This window comes from Neovison vison, chromosome 1 (genome assembly GCF_020171115.1).
Source record: "Neovison vison isolate M4711 chromosome 1, ASM_NN_V1, whole genome shotgun sequence".
Classification (NCBI taxonomy): domain Eukaryota; kingdom Metazoa; phylum Chordata; class Mammalia; order Carnivora; family Mustelidae; genus Neogale; species Neogale vison.
In genome coordinates this window covers 215,329,126-215,349,833 of record NC_058091.1, presented here as the reverse complement: position 1 = coordinate 215,349,833, position 20,708 = coordinate 215,329,126, and the positions used below count along the sequence as shown (strand labels likewise).

The window sequence follows — 20,708 nt, the reverse complement described above, 5'->3', positions numbered from 1 at the left end:
CTTTCTATTTTAACTATGGAAAGAGAGAATATACAAGATTAAATGCTAACATAGAAACAATGAAGCATTTTTCAGAAATTAAAATTCTGAAACCCATAATAAAACCAAATAAGCTTGCTATGTTGTGAACATTCAGAGATCTTATTGTTTTAAAGCAAACCACATAAGAAGTGAGACACTATTTAACCAATATAACTGTGATTTAAAATATCATAAAAGTTGCAGTGGCAACAATTTTTTGTCTAAGTAAATGTAAACATATTATTTGAGATAAGAATTTGGCATAGCAATTTCATGCTCATAAACATTAAAAACTCATCTATTTAGCCTTTCAAATACTTATGGACAACCCCACCCCCCAACCCAGCAGCAGCCTCTAAAACTGCAAGAACCCAAGAGTAAAAGAGAAGGTTCTAGTACCTACTAAAAACTTTACAAGTCAGTCACTACCTTCTTGGGTTTAATTTTCTTATCTTTAAAATGATATGGGTAGTATAGGGCTGTGGTTCTCTGCACTAAACCTAAATACCTAAACATAGGGTAAAAATGTACATATGCAGTGGAGGCCAAATGTAAGGCAGTCCTTTGTTGAACCAGATGGAAAGATAAAACACAACTCATTGATAATAATATACTATGAGGAGAAGGTCAACTCAGAGTAATTTCCAGAAATTATATTACCTCATGAATCAAAGAAAATTTAAAATATATTTAAGAAAATGGTCTTAGAGAGGATTTTACCATATTCTAATTGCCTAAATCTCAACAGCACTCCACTGAGTAGAATATTTTTTTCAAATAATACTAGAAAATAGAACATTTGCTCAGATTAGTCCCAGAAATATTCTTTTCTTTTCAGATCCCAGTCATTCTTATATCATAATTTAAAACCCAGTATCAACAAGGTAATTTAAAGGTCATTTATGGAACTTGGTTATTTATTTTGCATTTTCTTCTCCTGGAACATGAGATGAGGTTTTCTTTACAGAAATATCTAAATAGGCCAAGTGCTGTAGTGAGATGTGAAGCTGGAGGAGTTAAACAGGGCCTTCTCACATACCCTAGTTAAATGTTAAAAGAATGTTAAAATAGGAAATGAGACACTGCCTACCTATTACAATGAAAAGTACTATAAAAATGCCCAAATACAACATAGTACAGAAGTAGTAGAGAGTAACAACAGCTACCCCGACTCTTTTCTTGACTTCAGAGCTCCCTTTCTTGCACTTAAAATTTAGGGCTTTGGATTCCATAATACATCCTTGTAGCTAAAGGGGAAATTAGTAAGCTAGCAAGTACTTCCTCTGTACTAAAAGCTTTTTGACACAATCAGTAACACAAAAGATGATTCTAAAGAACTTTGACCCTCCGAAATTCAGACTTATCTTTTAAAAAAATTACTCCCTCCTTTAAGGGATTCTGGAGGTCCAGCTCTTTTTTCTGTGACATTAAAATGGAGGTGAGATATAACTAGATAACTATCAAATGAAGCGGTATAAAGACAGTCTATTCAACCTTTTTTCCACCTTAGTTTTAGAAAACAAATACCAAGGGATAGAGAGATCTTTTCTATTTTGCTCTGAGAGGAGAGTTGATGAGGGCTGAGTAATTTTCTAAAAAAAAAGTTTTAGATATTAATTCCAGAAAGCCACCTTGAATACACTGTAACAACAACAGTAAAAGCTAAACTTGGGATATTTACCTTGTACCAGGCATGATGCCAACACTTTAAGTGCATTATCTCATTTAATTCTTGTAACAGCCTATGTGAAATAGGTACTATTATTATGCCCATTTTACAGGTGATTTGATTTAATGTCTTTAGCATCACAGAACAGGTAAGTAAGGGAGCCAGGATTTAATTCCAGATTCAAGTGCCCATGATGTTAATCATTATGCTATACTGTTCCAACATCCAGAGATTTTGCTTCTACATCTTTCAAATCTCTTTTTAAAACCAATCCCGAGAATAGTTCTCCTGATTAGATTTTATTGTCCCACTCCCATTCTAGTTTTTAAAAGTAGTATCTGCTTGTGTAAGGAAAAAAGTACAAAACTACCTTCAATCTCTTTAACTGAGAGTTATTCTTCACTCTGGTATATTTCCTTATCCTCTGTACATTTTCCTCTCAAAAGCTCAAGATAAAGTTTATTTCTTTTTTAAAGATTTTAGTTATTTATTTGACAGAGAGCGAGCACAAGCAGAGGGAGCAGCAGAGGGAGAGGGAGAAGCAAACTCCCCGCCAATCAGGACCCCCCAAAATGCCAGGACCCCAGGATCACAACCTAACCCGAAGGCAGATGCTTAACCGAATGAACAAACCAGATGCCCCTGAGATAAAGTTTATATCCTGTTTTCCTTTCCATGTAATATAATTTTCTCCTTACAATATAGCTTTGTTAGTGTTCTATTATACTATAATTCTGGTATTTATTAGGCATATCATTAGGTCTGTATATTTTTCTGGTCTTTGTATTTAGTATCCACTGTCTTCCTACATAAAGCATTTTTCTGCAGGTTAGTTGTATTTTTATGATAGTTTCCAGAAGTAGATTGCTAGGTTTAAGGGTATGAGCACTTCTGATATCTCTTGTCAAGTACTTTCCAAAAAGACTGCACTGATACACATTTCATGTGCAGAATATGCAGGTCTTTGTTTCACTGTAACTTTACAGTATTATTAGTTTTTTTGACCCTTTTTAAGTGAGGTAGATTAAAAATGTATTCTGTGGCTTTTTGTTTTCATTTTTGTAGAAGTGATATACGTCTACTGTAAACATTTCAAACAATATAAATAATACTGAAAACTACAAAAAAGAAAATGAAAATTTGGGCCATTTAGAAATCACCAGTGTTCCCTCTACCATATACTTCTTTGCTTATACAGCCTTACATTTGTACATAAATGATATTATACTGTTTTGTAGCTTTTCTTCCACACAGTAATAAGTTATGGTTATTTTTTCATGTTTGATATAGATCTCAATTTCCTCCCCACCCCCTAAGAAAGGAATACATACCTTTTTTAGTAATTTTAGGTTTGGGACCAAAGTCCCAGAATAATAAAGAATGTTCATCTGCTGACCACGATTTTTTTTTTTTTAAGATTTTATTTATTTATTTGACAGACAGAGATCACACAAGTAGACAGAGAGACAGAGGAGGAAGCAGGCTCCCTGCTGAGCAGAGAGCCCAATGTGGGGCTCAATGTGGGGCTCGATGCAGGGCTCAATGTGGGGCTCGATCCCAGGACCCTGGGATCATGATCTGAGCCTAAGTCAAAGGCTTTACCCCACTGAGCCACATAGGCGCCCCTGTTGACCACTGTTTTATGTGCCTATATTTCTTTTAGGATCTTTGTGGAGAAGAATTTATAGTTCTGTTTCCTTGGCTAATTATAATCTTACATTTCATCAAACCTGCAAATACTTCTTAAACATTGTAAAACCTGTTTTTTCAATTTCTGGAACACTTGAGGGTATTCAAAAAGCAACAGCAACTAAAATAGTAAACTTTAACAATAACAAATAAATAGTAAGTTTTGCCACTGTCCCCTCTTTGCAATTCTATAAAAAGAACAGAATTATGACTTTTTAATCCCATGCCTACAGAGCTTTCTTCTGAAAGAAAACAGGCATTGGCTTGTTTTTTGGGGGGCAAACCATAAAGTAAGTTAAAAGAGTAGTAGTGATACTTTGTTACATTTGCTATTAGATTTTTTTTAATTTATTTTCCCCTACAAAGTGTTTCTAGAGTAGTAATATAAAGGAATATCCTGCCTATATTAGGGTTGAAGGGGGAATATAGTATTTAACATTTATCAAGCACTTATAATATAAATATTACAAAGTATTAAAGATTTCTTCACTATGAGGTACACTTCTTATTTCCTTGTCTATTTCTTTAAGTTCCACTATTTCAAAACAGGTAACATCTCCTTACAACAGACATATGTTAGAACAAAAGACTCCCATTAGAGCAAACCTGATGTAACACATTTTAAATAATGGATAGTAAATGAATATGACAGGAGTTTAGTGTAATACTACTTCTCCTTCTAAAGTACCTTATAAGCAAAATATGGACTTGATCCTATGGGAAATAGGAAGCCAAACGAGATTTAAAACCAGAAATAAAGAATCAGATATCTATTTTTAAAGGATTACTCTGGCTATACGACAAAGCATTTTAGTTAGAAAGCTGGAGAATTTACCCAAACAAGTCACTCAGTGACCAGAACTAAAGAAAAGCAATGGGAAAATAAAGAAAGGGAATTAAATGATGACAATACCTAATTACACCTCTATCCCTCTACAGATCAAAGGAATGTTTTTGAAAAGAAAAAGTGTCTAGGAAATGAACAGTGACAGAACTTGTACAGACAATCTTATCTCATCTGTCAAGGTCATAGGCTTTCTGTGAATGAAAAATGGCAAGAATTGTTTTCAACTAGGATAACATTTTAACCTGTAGGATATTCACTTATTTTGCTACCTATTCTTACTGTTTCTAACCCAAAGTTTTCTTTCATCCTTCAATTCCAAATCAACCCAGAATATTTACCAGACAATAAGACCAGGTGAGCAAAATTTTTTAAAGCTACGCGTTAAAAAGATTTGATGAAAAGAGCAGTTTTGTGTTGATTTTTTTTAAAAAAACATTTTCTCCCAGATAATGTCCAATAAACTCAGTAAGTAAAATTAGAGAATAGTTTTCACTGATGTCAAATGTGTAAGCCATGCCACCCACCACTACTTTTGTACATCAAACAGAAAAAAACAGAATCCCATCTGTCTTGGTGACTGTCAGAAATATTTCCTCCTGATTAAATAAAAATTCAAATACACAGTAAAAAAAAAAAAAAAAAAAAAAAAGAAGACTTTTGTAGCATAAAGCCTCATTTTAATATTTTCTACAGTAATGATATGACAGCTATTGAACTCTAGATTAACTATCTTTTAAAAATCCTTCCTATCTAAAGAAATATTTTGTAAGCTAACTATAGACTAATAAAGGATAGAAAAATAAGCTGAAAATCTAGTAATATTCATCTAAATTGTTACTGGCAAGAGACGTAGAAAATGGAGTTTGGAGCTGAAGGCCAAGAGAGAATTCTTGAGATGTCTGTGGTGCAGAAAGGCAGTTTTATTAAAGCACAGAGACAGAACCTGGTGGGCAGCAAGAGCTGAACTGAGGTTGTGATGTGTGACTGACTATGTACCTTCAAGCTGGGAGGGGGTTACAGAAGGCAAAAGCCTCCAAGGGATTCTGGAAACAAAGTTTCCAGAACGCTGAGGGGGCTGGCTATTGTCAGGAAAAGGTCATTTATCACTGCCTAGTAAAACCTTAGTCATGAGGCCCTTCAGAAGTATAACAGGGGAGCATATGCTTGGAGGAGGACTGCCAACATGTACCCTGGGGGGTAAGAGATAAAGGTAGTTTCCAATGTAATTTCTGTACATTAAAGGAGATTCATAGGATCCTGGAGGATCAGGATAATGTTAAGATAAGATTATCTTTTCGCACTTAGCAAAGTACTAACATGGAGGTAGCTGAGTTCCTCAAATGTCACTCTGCCTTTTCAAGGACTTGTCAATGGGCTGTAGGCAGTAAGGCCATTTAATTTTTTTCTTTTGCCTTTGTTTCCCATGTCAGCAAATGTATGGTATTATAAATACTTGCAAATTTGGTAAATGCTATACAAAACTATACATTTTCAGAACATTATTATTTGTATAACTGCCGATCCCACCTTACCTTTTAAGCACAAGTAAATACGTAATTTATTATAAATGGACCAAAAGTGGCCAATTCATAGTAACCTGGAGTGAACAGGCAATCAAATTTTCTTAAGACATTCACTTTGAGAAATGCCAAGAGATTTGAGCAGTTAGCAGTAGGAGCTAAAGCTGAAAAGAAGCCAAACAGGAAAAAGTCATGACAAGCCAAGAAAAAAGAAACCAAGAGTAGAATGGGAGAGCAAAAGTTACTGATAAATGGAACTATGAAAGAGAGAAAAGAACAAAATGAAACTAAGCTACATTAATTGTAGGTGGGGGAGGCAGATGATAGAGGAGAGTAACTGAATTTTGTTAATAAGACCACTCGGAGTTAAGTATACAGGTCCAGTTTTCTTTGCAAGTAGTGCATTATAATTTTTCTTGGTTCACGGCAATATTCCCATTTCTCAAGATCAACATGGGTTGGCTTGTATTCCCTGTAACCTAAAAACCTTAATTAAAATAAATGGACCTATGACATCAATCAATACTTGTGTAATCTTTTCGAATTTTCAATATTCATCTGATCTGGACAAGTATGTTCAGTGTTAGTAGTACTGCAAAAGTGTTTCCCGAAGTGTTTGTACCACTTTACACCTGTTGCTCCACATTCTCATCAACACATCATATTAAGTCCTTTTTTTTCTTTTTATTTCTTAAAGTTATACTGCCTGGTAGAAGGTGGTACCTCCTGTGGTTTAAATTTGTGTTTTCCTGATGACTAACAGCACAGAGTACCTTTTTATATGTTTATTATCCATTTGAATATACTGTTTTATGAAGTGCCAGTTCAAGTCTTTCGCTATTTTTGTTTTAATTTGAGCTGTGTAAACTTTGCTTACTGATTTGTAGAAACGTCCCTGTCTCTCTTTCTTTCTTTCTTTTTTTTTTTTTTTAAGATTTTATTTGACAGAGAGAGAGAGATCATAAGTAGGCAGAGAGGCAGGCAGAGAGAGAGGGGGGAAGTAAGCTCCTTGCTGAGCAGAGCGCCCAGTGTGGGGCTTGATCCCAGGACCCTGAGATCATGACCAGGGCCAAAGGCAGAGGCTCAACCCACTGAGCCACACAGGTGCCCCAGTCCCTATCTTTCTGACATAAAATGTTGTTGGCTATATCCCAACTGGCTACAAAGTTAATATGATTAGCTACCTAAATATCTTCTTTTTCTCCCTAACGTAAAATCCTTGGATTCCTCTTTTACTATCTTGGTAAAAGATAAAGACCTTCCACAGATTAAAAAAAACATGGCTGATATAAATTAATGACATTCCCTCTTTTCTATATGATATGCTTTATCATATGGAAAAGTATAAAGTATATGATATACTTTATTGAGTATTTAGGCATCATATGGAAGTACAAAATGCAGATGTCAGCTCAGGCAAAGTCAGCTTTCAAAAATCCAAGTAACAAAAACTTACAAAGTTAAATTATTTTTATTCCAGAACCCTAAGAATATTAAAGAAAGTTGGTATTTTATTTTCCTTGGTATCACCTCAAACCTCGAAAGTGCTGGCTGACAGTGTGTAGGATCTATATTTAGGTGTTAAAAGAAAATTTACTAACCATGTATAGATTACCAGTATAAGCAATTTAGCAACTAAACTAACTCGTACTGGTAGGAAGTGACCAAATTCTTAACCTTAATGGGAGAAACATCCAGAAACATAAGGAAGTTTTTTGCTAGTTAGTTAATGTAGTCCAGTTGTGTTCCCAACTACTTGGTTTTTCTACAACTTACATGAGAAAAATGACAGATCCTTGACTGCTCTGGCAGCTGCTAGACTTGTACTTCTCTCAAAAATTAACTCATTAATGTAAAGGAAAAGTAAAATTTGATTCCATCTTCTTCCCTCTGTCACCATGATATGGTGCAAATAGGTAAATGGAAAACTGATGTAATCCACAAATCACATGAAATTACTTATACAAAGAATAATACAATAGGGTGTCTGGCTGGCTCAGTCAGAGGAGTGTGTGACTCTTGATCTCGGGCTCTTGAGTTCAAGCCCCATTTTGGAGGTAGAGATCACTTACATAAATAAAAACAAAAGTGAAAATGTGGTTAAAAAGTTATATTTGCATTCTTAAGTCTTTGCCAAGTAAACCAGACTCAAAATACAAAGTCAAGTTTTATGATAATCATTTATAAAGCAGACAAATACAGAAAGAATCTCTAGTATCTGTTAAGGACATTTTCCAGTTATTACAGCTGATTAAATATGGCAGAGATATGACTTTATATGACCTAGATATTTAAGAAGTGCTAAGAACTAACAAGTATATTCTGCCATATAGCTATTTTAAAATAGTTTCCTAATAAGCTTATGTCAAATTTAAGACAAAAGAAATTAAAGTGTCAAATAAGCAGAAACTGCTCTTAAAAATAGAGAAAAAGCACCAAGATCAGGTTGTCTCAGAGATAGCATGAGAAAAATTATTTCATTATGTCAAAGAACAACACAGTTTTTAAGAGGTCTTTGAAGTGAGTCTTGGGCATCATTTAGGTGGCTCAACCATGAGAATATTTTGGTAAGAAAGTTTTTTCATACTCCATCTCATTTCAGGCAAATATGTAACTTCATCTCAAAAGTTGTTTTGCATCTCATTTCCTCAGAAATCCCTATACTTCTCAGGCTGAGAATAAACCTTTCTTCTGAAAGTATTCAACAGAGCTTCAGATATGAATTAGTGGGCCTTCACAAAGGGATACCGATAAATCTATAAACATTAAATGATAAAACACCTGCCTGCAGATTCCTATTATGGAAAATAAACACTTAAAATAATTATCATTTGGATTCTTCCTCCCTTACTGTGTATCTTCCTATGATTCCTCATGTCTTGGATAATGTCCAAAATGTAGGGAAAGTCTGCATGACCCATGATCACCAAAATTTCAGATCTACTAAGGTTCTCCCTTATAGAAATAAAGGAATGTCATGATTACCACAAACAAACTGTCAGAGCCAAAGAGCATGTAACTTTTTCAACATGATTCTTAAATCTGCCAGTACTACGACAGTCCTCCTGCTAGGTTTTTTGAGAGGTGGGGGAGTATATTTCTTTCATGGTAAAAAGAAACTATGCTTAGTCAAAATCACATGGTAGGAATAATCCTATGATTCTTTTAAATAATCACACTTCTTTGAAAAGCTAATCATGCAAAAAATGTTCACTGAGGTCTTTTGATAATACACAGACACATCTAGAAGAAAAATATGTTTAACCCAAATAAAAACATCTTAATCTTTACATTCATATAGCTTTTAGTTTTCAAGTAACTTTCACAAACACCATCTCATTTGATCTCAAGACACATGAGGGATGGCTAGAGATTTAAAAAAACAGCAACAAAAACCTTGTCTTTAAATATCACTTATTTAGGGGTGCCTAGGTGGTTTAGTTGGTTAAGGGTCCAACTCTTGATTTCGCCTCAGGTCATGATCTCAGGGTCATGGGATAGAGTCCACTGGGCGGGGAGCCTCCTGAGATTTTCTGTTGCTCTCTCCCTCTGTCCCTCCCCCTGCTAGCTCTCTTGCTTGCTCTCACTCTCTCTCTCTAAAAATAAAATAAAATAAAATAAAAATCATTTTCTTAGTAGTGTCTCAAATCTTAAGGAGAAATGCAGAATACGAATGCACTCCACACAATAAAGCAACCACACTATTTCAAAATAAAATTACTGATCTGGTATACATATGCCCCTCAGTATCGAAATAGAATCTTTGAATTTAAGAATGACCTCAGGAATATCTTTCTTTCACAAGGGTCACTGACTACTGTCACAACTAATTATGCAACTTCGAATATAATGAAAACATTTAAATCAAAGAATCATCTTTTTAAAACTTTTCTTCTAGTGAGCAAGTTATTTTTGGAATGAATACAAAGGAGAAAAAACAACACCAGACAGAGAATACAGAACCTACTGTATTTCTGTCAAAAATCATTTTAACACCAAACATGAAGATTAAAAGAAAAACAAAAACTTCACAAATCATAAATTTCCCCCACAAAATCTGCTTTACAAAATACTATAAATTATTTCAACTAGAAAATCAATAATGCTTTGCTGATTCCTACAAAGTTGTGTATCTAAATCTTTAAGGAGCTTATGGTCTAAAATAAACACTAGAGATACGAACACATACAAAAACCATGGGAAAAAGATACAAACGTAGTGATCCAAAGGGGCACGTGCACCCGAATGTTTATAGCAGCAATGTCCACAATAGCCAAACTATGGAAAGAACCTAGATGTCCATCAACAGATGAACGGATAAAGAAGATATGGTATATATACACAATGGAATACTATGCATCCATCAAAAGAAATGAAATCTTGCCATTTGCGACAACATGGATGGAACTAGAGCGTACCATGCTTAGTGAAATAAGTCAAGCAGAGAAAGACAACTATCATATGATCTCCCTGATATGAGGAAGTGGTGATGCAACATGGGGGCTTAAGTGGGTAGGAGAAGAATAAAGGAAACAAGATGGGATTGGGAGGGAGACAAACCATAAGTGACTCTTAATCTCACAAAACAAACTGAGGGTTGCTGGGGGGAGGGGGGTTGGGAGAAGGGGGGTGGGGTTATGGACATTGGGGAGGGTATGTGCTTTGGTGAGTGCTGTGAAGTGTGTAAATCTGGTGATTCACAGACCTGTACCCCTGGGGATAAAAATATATGTTTATAAAAAACAAAAAAACAAAAAAACCATGGGAATATTGTGATTCAAGAAGTCTGACAGTTTAAGTCAACAAAATATATTTCACATAAATACATACTTATAGGATGGCAAAAGGACTTGTTGGCCAAAAGCTCGGGTTCTCAGGTCAGAAAGACCTGGGTCTAAATGCTGGCTCCTTTACTAATTAGCAAATTGACCTTGGACAAATTACTTAACCTGTGTCTCAATTTCTTCATCTATAAAAATAGGATAATGTTAACCTTGTAAGACTATGAGAGTAAGAAGAGATAAAGTATGTTTATCCCCATTATCTGACATACATTAATTCTCAAAAACGTTAGCTATTACCACTACAACATTACTATCGTTAAAGAAGTCCTATAAGATAGAACTTTTGGTGTATGTGAGTATGTGGGGGTGTTAAACAGATTAATATACACAGTTATTAGAATGAGTAAAAGGGCCACATGGGAAGGAAAGAACAGAAACCTCCAACTTCTTCCAGATAATTAAAAAAAAAACAAAACCTGTCAGGGAATCCCTAACAAAGGCTTAAGAGCAAGAAAAGGAATGCAGTCCCATCTGATGACATCAGAAGAGAAAAAGGCCTTCTGTTCCAAGTGTCTGGTGTCATAATAATGGCAGCTGGTATAATGAGGAAGTAACTGTAAATAGAACTCTATGAGCTGGAAGAAAGGGAACTCATCAACTTTGTAGTACAACAATTTTGGTTTATCATGACAGAGTTATTTTGCTTGTTTTGTTTTTGTTCTGTTTTTGTGAGGGTGGTGAGGGTGGTATGAGGAGGAAGGCACACAAACAGCATACTGTCATCTTTCCTCCAAGTAACTTATCAAGGTCACACAGCTATTAAGTAGCATAAGCAGTAGTGCCAGGATTCATTCCCATAATTATTAGACCTCAGAATACACCAAATGCTAGTCAAAATAATATAATGCTCTTTTTGACAGCCCAAGGGCAGAAAGATGAGTTCCTAGTTGTCTTGCACACATAATGGGGGAACTCAAATGATACAATCTAATCTACAGAAGGTAAGCTTATGGGAATTTTTTCCAAATATTCACTTGTCTTTCTTTTTTTTCTTCTTTAGTAGGCTCCACACCCAGCACAGAGCCCAAAGCAGGGCCTGAACTTACGACCCTCAGACCAAGACCTGAGCTGAAATAAAAAGTTGGATGCTGGGGCAGCTGGGTGGCTTAGTGGATTAAGCCTCTGTCTTTGGCTCAGGTCATGATCTCAGGGTCCTGGGATCGAGCCCCGCATCAGGCTCTCTGCTCAGCAGGGAGCCTGCTTCCCCCTCTCTCTCTGCCCCTCTGCCTACTTGTGGTCTCTGTCAAATAAATAAATAAAATCTTTAAAAAAAAAAAAAGAAAAAAGTTGGATGCTTAACTGAATGAACCACCAAGTCGCCCCTCCAAATACTCAGTTTACCAGTGGAACTGATAGAAAGCAGAATTAACATAAAATTGAATCCAAAGAAACCATGAACTAAAAGGTAGTAGAGTCTCAGGCAAGTTACTTAATCTAAACCTCGTTTCCTGTATATAAAATAGCACTTCCCTCACCTCTTAGGAGAGTAGGGAGAAAATAAACACATGAAATATATAATGCAGTAAGCAGTATTTGGATGATCCTCAGTAAGCAGGAGCTCTTACTGTTGTTGCTATCATCATCATCACGTTTTAACTATTTGCTATTAATTACAAATTATCAATATAACAATGCATGCATAAATAGTAAAAAATTACTAAATTTAGGTTCTACATTCAATATTCTTTAGTGATACTGAAGAATGAATTAGGAAACATTTCCTCACTACCTCCCTGTTCCTGGTCTATGGGGAAAAAATTTGTTCAATACATGTGGTGATCACATTTGATTTTTCTCCCTCCTAAAAATTAGTTCAGCAAATCAATTTATTTTTGGAATTCATATTCAATTTAAATTTTCACTGATATGTTGCTTAGTTGGCATATATCACTTAACTTATAGTACAATTAAATAACTTAATAATAACAATTAACATGGTATCTCCTTCACTGTCTATGAATCAACTATTCTTAGAAATCAGAAATGAAAAGTCTATACAATGTATCTGAAATCCTGCTGCTGAATCTTTTTTTTTTTTTTAATCTTTTTCTAAGAACTTAAATTCACCCAAACTGTTCTCTCAGTTTAAGTCACACTGCTCTGGACCCAAAGATTATTACTATTATTATTATTTTTTAAAGATTTTATTTATTTGATAGACAGAGATCACAAGTAGTCAGAGAGGCGGGCAGAGAGAGAAGGGGGGAAGGAGGCTCCCTGCTGAGTGATGCGGAGCTCCATCCCAGGACCCTGAGATCATGACCTGAGCTGAAGGCAGAGGCTTTTTAACCCACTGAGCCACCCAGGCGCCCTATTATTATTTTTTAAAGATTTATTTATTTATCTGAGAGAGATGGAGGGAGTGCGCATGTGCATGGGGGGAGAGAGGAGAGTAAGAGAGAAAGAGAAAATTCTCAAGCAGACTCCCCACCAAGTGGGGCTTGATCCCAGGACTCTGAGATCATGACCTGAGCCAAAACCAAAAGTGAGTTGCTTAAATGACTAAGCCATCCAGATGCCTGAGACCCCAAAATTGTACCTATCTGTTGTTCAAAGATGCAAAGAAATCAATGATATGGAAGAAATATAGCTTTATGCATTATTCTCCACTCAAGGAAAAAAATACAAAATGGGAATTTGCAGAGAATACTTGTTTGGCTTTACTAAGAAAAATAAGCAAAATAAAATATGCTTGATTAAAACAGAAAAAAACCAGCCCTGTAATCTATATCAGCTGATTAAGCCTTTAAGCCCTAAGTTAAAAACACAAAAATTAGTTCTATTTAATAACACCTTTAATTATTAGTAAGAGGACTGGGCTTCATTAAATACACAATACTATCTCCTTATGTGCACATTTTGTAACTCTCACTGAATGCAGAATTCTTCATCCAAAAACAACACGTATAATTCAGTAAATTCAGTTGTCACTCCAAAGCCCTTTCTTTTTCTACTATCATAAATGAGAAAATATATCAGCCACTCTGGTAAGTAACCTTATATCTATTACCTCCTGTATACCTTATACACACTAAGAAGAGGTAAATTATCACAAAACCCAAAGTTGTATATGGTGCATAGCAGAGGATGTAGTGTCTGAATCCAGGGCAGCCTAGATCCAGAGCATTCAGATTCTGGAATTCTAGCTCATCTCTTTTAAATAAAACTGTTTCTCTTTTTTTCCACTTTTAGACCCTTTTCTGAAGTAATAAAATCAAGATAGCGTTCACAAAATTTTAAAATTTTATTTTTAAGTAATCTTTACACCCAACATGGGGCTTGAACTCACAACCTTGCAATCAAGAGTCACACATTCTTGTGACCAAGCCAGCCAGGTGCCCTAACATCAAAAAAAAACAAAAACAAACAAACAAAAAAAACAATTTAAATCAGTATAATACTTAAGCTAAAACAGAGGGGGAAAAAATGGGCATCACGGCAAGTATTCTTGATGCCAGGAAAAATTCATTATCAATAATCAAGAAATAAAAGCTAATGCATGATCACTATCAAAAAGAACTTGTCTATAATACCTCAAACCAGACAGGTTTTTCTTGTTTTAGTGTGTGCGTGTTGTGTGGGTACATGTTTTTGCACCTGTTAAATGACCAAAACAGGTGTTTCAACTACAACTTTGTGAAACCCAAACAAACAAGTACAGACAAGCACATGAATGAGTAACATTTGTAAATCATTTTTTTTTAAGATTTTATTTATTTGACAGAGAGAGATTACAAGTAGGCAGAGAGGCAGAGAGAGAGAGAGAAAGGAGGAAGCAGGCTCCCTGCCTAGCAGAGAGCCCGATGTGGGACTTGATCCCAGAACCGTGATCATGACCTGAGTTGAAGGCAGAGGCTTAACCCACTGAGCCACCCAGGCAGCCCAGTACACAGTTCTTTTAAGTCACACTCAGGAATGGCATCGTGAATTTACATCCCTTCTTGTTTTTTCATAATAAACTAAAATAGCTAATAAGCAGATTTGATATCACACATTTCTTTAGTCTACATAGCACTTACTTTTTTTGTTAAACATTTTATTCATTTGAGAGAGAGGTGGGGAGAGGGGGAGAGAGAGAGAGAGAGAGTGAGCATGGGGGTGGAGCAGAGGGAAAGGGAGAAGCGGACTCTGGGCTGAGCAGGGAGGGGGCCCACATAGGGCTCTATCCCATAACCTCAAATTGAGATCATAACATGAGCAGAAGACAGATGCTTAACTGACTGAGCCACCGTGATGCCCCTTATTCACGCTTTAAATAACAAGAATGTGGCTTACACATTTGATGTAAGAAATACTTTCCTAAAGGTTTACTACTAAACATCTTCCTATTTGAAAAAAATTAAATGATTTACAAACGTTTATACTACGAAATTATCCAAATGGCTATAGATCACTATAAAAATTAACACTGAAGCTTCTAAATATTACAGTTATACATTTAGTATTATTTCAAGGACCTTTTATCCAGATAATACAAAAGGCATTCACTATGAAGCATATCCTAAGTATAAAAATCAAGATATATTATATTTTTATTTTAAAAAGGTGTATTTGTTTTAATTAACAATGAAGGACATTTGTTGGTATACCTCTCAACTTGCTAGATGGAATGCTGCCCAACTCATGAATTGTTTAATAAAGCCAATTAGATCTTAAAAAAAAACAATTAAAAATATTTGTCATAACAAATTTCTTTAGAACAACTCAAATATTAGGAAAAAATCATTTCAAAAACTTGTGTCTATAATGCTTTAATCTTTACCACTCAAATAATGTTCAACTTTTTAATAACACGTTACATCTCAAAACTTTTTACAGGAGTTACTATCAGTCTCTGGCCTAATCCTCCATGAACAGGTAAACACTGGAGCCCATACCTTGTGCTGTTCAATGGCATCTATCCACTGTTGTCTGTGATCCGGATCCTGAGCACGAAGATACCAAACGCTATCATTTACACTAATATCAAATCGACATTCATCAAAATCATGGGGCTGTGGAGAAAAAAGTAGAAAATGAAAAGCAAAGCTAGTTATATTCTTGGAAGTGTTATCCCCAAGAGCAAAAAGATGAACATATCCATTCTGGCTGGTGGGAGACTCCTGTTATTTTTTTATTTTTCTACTCAAATAACTTTTTTGAAGATGTCTCAGATAAAGAGCACAACAAGAGCATAGTTATCAAATACTAAGTTTCATTCAACTATTCCTACAAACGAGTTGATACATAAATATATTTCAAAATTAGCTCTAATATTTTCATCAAATGCTTAGAGTTAGCTTAACTAGTAGAAAAGTGCCCATAAGCATGAAAAAACCCCACCAAAATAAGTTTTAGGGAAGGCATTTACTACTTTTTTCCCTGCCTCCATTATTCAAAAGTATATTCTCATCATGAATAGTTGTATTTAATTAAATGTGATAAAATATTTTTATATTGTATCATAAAATAATGTTGACATTTCCTTCAAAGTATCTCAAATTAACTTCTTTCAATGCCTTTGATAATAACAGCCAGCAGGGCTTCCTATGAAAAGCAAAAATAAAATACACATTACCTCAGATCTATGTTAGCTAGAAGAAACCGCCTACATCAAAAAGTAAACATCTAGTAAAAATATCATTTGGTTCAGTCTTTTACATTCTTTGTAAGAATATATAAAAATAGTATTTTCTATCCTTGATTTTTGTTCAGTAAATGAACTCAAGTATGACAGAATCACATCACATATACCACCTCTTCTACCTGACAGAGTACAGAAAGTCATTCAATTTCTTCTCCTGTAAATAATCTTATTCTTAGAGAGGAGAAAGTCCTCTCTGGCCAATGTAGTAATAAACTTATTTGATGAACTGAATCTACATACTGCATTTCCAAGATTTACTCTGTATTCTTTCTTCCTTTTAAAAGCATCAATCTTTTATCTCCTTATCTGTTTAGCAAAAACATTGTAACTCCACAATGTTTTTTCCATTACAAAATAGTTTCTCTTTTAAGATTAAAACAACAAACCATGGCTCTGACTGGCTAAAAGATGTAAGTTAGGCATTTTCCGAATCACAGTGCACTCAACATCATAGTTCAGACTATGGTGGGAGATAGAATATAACAGAAAGAAGAAAAAGGAGAAAACTAGAACACATACTCTGCTTCAGTAATTATGAACACAGAAACACGTAACAGATAACATTTAAACACTCATGAATACAATAATGACTACAAATTTAATGAAATGCCAAATAGTCAAGTCTTAAGAATGGGATCCAGTTACTTGAAAGTTCCTTGAAGGAAGCATAGAACATATAATATCTGAAGAACCAAGTAAATAATTTAACTGACCAGCCTACTGTTCTAAGTAGCCCAGAAGTTTTTAAACTTTCACTTCATAATCATTCTCATTATATTTCTAGCTACCATTCCTAAAAATATTTTATAGTTTGTGTTATTGTTCAGTAACCTCATTAAACTTTAGAAAATAAAATACATGTTAGTTCAAAATTTACTAGTTTTTCCAGCAAATACTTCTTCCTGTTTGACATCTTCAAAACCTCCTCACAATATCCAGTGATTACAGTGCTACATTTAAAATATTCCTGAAGGGCACCTAGGTGGCTCAGTTGGTTAAGCCACTGCCTTTGGCTCAGGTCATGATCCTGAAGTCCTGGGATCAAGACCCATATCGGGCTTCCCCTGCTCTGCAGGAAGCCTGCTTCTCCTGCTGCTTGTGCTCTCTGTCAAATAAATAAATAAAATCTTTAAACAAAATAAAATAAAATATTCCTGAAAGCAGAAATGCACCACTAGGCTTTTCTATGTGTGAATGGATAAAATCTAAAATCAGTATGTACAATTTGCCAAACTTCTGTATCTACCAAGTATACCAATTATGATCTCTTCTCCTTATTTCAAAGTTTAGAAATGTGGAAAATGTCAAGCTTTTGGTAAAGTTGCACAGAAATAGAATAAAATGATAGTCTAGAAAGCTGGAATTAACGGATTTGAAAACTTCAATTGAATGTCACCCATTACTATGATACACAGTTATCTCTATACAGTTATACCTATACACAGAGATGGTGGTTGACAGAAAATGTACAAAAGAAGGTAGCCAGTTCTACCATCAACAATCTGACAGGTTGGTGGCATAAAGAGGAATGCACCAACTGTCAGGTGAGAGAGAGTCTGTAAACACAGAAGCCTTGAGTTCCCAAAATGTGTAAAAGCAAGGCAAGCTAAGGCTACAGGGCAAAGAAAATGACAGACTTAAGAGGATGTGTTTCAGAAAATACTGAAGTCTAGACAACCAAGCTCACAACATGTGTGAACTGTTCTCACAGTTCTGGAGACTACAAGTCCAGATCACTGTGTCAGCATGATGGGGTGTTCGTAAGGGCCCTCTTCCTGGTTTGCAGATGGCTGCCTTCCAGCTGTGTCCTCCTATAAAAGAGAGAGAGCTCTCTGATCTCTTCATCCCTTCAGAAGGGTGCCAATTTCATCATGTGGGCTTCCCTCTCATGATCTTATCTAAATATAATTACCTCCCAAAGGCTATCACAATGAGAAAATAAAGATTCAACATATGAATTTTGGGAGGACACAAACATTCAGTCCAAAGTCTCCAATATGTATCAAAATAACTTTATAGGGAAAATCCACAAAGAAAAATAAAGATTTCTGACATTATTTATTTATTTATGATTGTATTTACTTATTTGAGAGAGAGAATGCATACACACAAGTGGGAGGAAGGGCAGAGAGAGGGGGAGAGAGACAAGCAAACTCCCACTGAGCTGGGAACCAACACTGGGCTCCATCCCAGAACCATGAGATCATAACCTGAGTTGAGGTCAGACGCTTAACCAACAGCTACCCAGGCACCTCTTGATTAAGATTTAAAAGTGGAATGTAGTAACTGAGTTAGCAGGCTGGAGAAAGCTGAAAAGTAAACATCTACAAGAAGAAAGAAATCAAGCCAATCTGTATGCAATGATGGAAAAAGAAAAGCAAGGGAACTAGAGGCATCATGTGGCCATAAATGTAAAGGCAACGGTATAGCTGAAAAGAGAATCGATCAAGAGTCATTAAAAGATGCAGTTAAACCTCAGTAATCCCAAGCACTGGTGTGTCTACTCACCTACCACTATACCACTGTGCAATATTAGAGGCCCTACCCTTACCTCTCAGAGAGATGGTATCAGGCAGGTTTAATAAGTAGGGACAATCCTACACCAAAGTGGGTGTGGGGAAAGGAAAAAAATAAACCAGATATGGAAGTATTCATATAAGGAAGTATTGATATTCATTTCTTTCCCCTACTTGACTCCCAGAAAGCCAGCACCCACACTTGTTCCTTCTCTCCCCTTCCACCTGTATGAAGAAACTTCTATGAGAAAATTAAGTAGTCCAAGAAAAAAGGCATATAGTAATGGTATTTCAGGACTTTACACCCAGGGCACTTAATCAGTATGATAGCTCTAAACCATGAAGATAAATAAAAATACCTTTCAAATCTGGTAGATAACTATCACCAAAATAAGAGAGTAACCAAGAGCATTAAGAAGCATTTGAGATCCAGGAAAAGCAGCAGCAAAGGGATTCCCAGGAAGACAACAAGGAAAATGGCAGAAGCAGAGTTACAGAGAAGATGCAAAAAGTCTACATTAGAAAAGTATGACAGCGTGCTTAGAAGAGATTTCTCTGATGGAGGCAAGAGTAGAATGAAAAGACTATCTAAAAGGTTAAACTCAGTGGACAGAATGAATATAAGAAGACTTAGAAATTCAGAGTCAACCAAATTTTTAATGAACTTTTATCATTAATGTACAGTAAACTTTATCCATTTTAATCACTGCCACAATCAAGATGAAAAGGTTTTCATTTACATGACTCCTTCTAAAGATTCTTCATCCTCTCTATGTAACATCCCTCTGACATCATCTTCCAGAAACCACAGATCTGCTTTCATCTGCTACTTATTAGTTTGCATTTTCAAATAAATTTATGTATATGAAATCAGTATGTACTATTTTGTGCCTCAGTAGTTTTACTCAGCCTAACTATATATATATATAACTACATATACATATGTATATATGTGTACATATATTCATTTTGTTGTGTCTTACCAATTTCATTGCTGAGTAGAATTCAATAAAAATAACTTATTTTGCTTATTCACCTGTCAGTGAAAATTTTTTCCGATTTTTTATCTTAGAAATATTTGTTGTAAAAATTTGTGTCTTTGTATGAATATATATTTTCCCTTCTGACCTTGGAGTGGAATGCCTAACTCATAAAGTAGGTATACATTTCAGGAATTGCCAAAAATAGTTGTATAGCAGTTTACTGAAATCCAATTACTCCACATCCTTGTTTAGGCTTACTTTTGGACTCTATTCTGTTCAACCGATCTAAATGTCTATTCTTGGGGCACTTGGCTGGCTGGGTCAGTAGAGCATGCAACTCTTGATCTGCAGGGTTGTAAATTCAAGTCCCACGATGGGTATAGAGATTACATAAAATAAAGCTTTAAAAAAAATGTCTATGCTTACTCCAAAAATGCTAAGTTATTGCTGCCTAATAGTCTTGAAATTATGAACTGTTATATCCTCAAACTTTACTACCCTTTAAAAAATTGCTTTGGCTAATCTAGGTAGCTTTGCATTTACATATATATTTCCAGACACATTTAGTACCAGGTTGTATTAACTCCATAGGTTTTCTACAGGTTAGTATGGGATGGTGTGATCCCTTAACAATATTGACCCTTTCAATCCATGAACATTTCTTCAGTTATTCATGTCTTCTTTACCTCTGCGATCTCATTTAGTTTCTATTGTACAGGTACAATGCACAATGACAGATTCCTAAGTACTGTGTTTTTTATGTTATTGACCACGGAATTTTTTAAAATGTCACAGCTTATAGGATATAATATATCTCATAATTGTATATTAACCTTATATTCCATGATTGTGCAAAATTCACTTAGTAGTTTTACCAGCTGTTTAAATAATCCACCTAAGGAATCTATAAAACATTGATGCCATCTGCAAATAGTTTCCCTCTGCCTTTCTGATCTTTATGCCTTTTTATATCTTTTTTTCTTGCCATACTGA

At 35.2% G+C, this 20,708-nt stretch overlaps 1 protein-coding gene across 2 annotated transcripts in view; it reads right to left on the bottom strand.

The window, feature by feature from the left end:
* Nucleotides 1–20,708, bottom strand: part of CERT1 (ceramide transporter 1) — a 109,364-nt gene that overhangs the window by 57,231 nt on the left and 31,425 nt on the right. For both annotated transcript variants that reach the window (XM_044266943.1, XM_044266934.1), the window contains exon 3: nt 15,468–15,584. In XM_044266943.1, the coding sequence (XP_044122878.1) occupies nt 15,468–15,584 (117 nt within the window). The remainder of the gene's footprint in view (nt 1–15,467; nt 15,585–20,708) is intronic.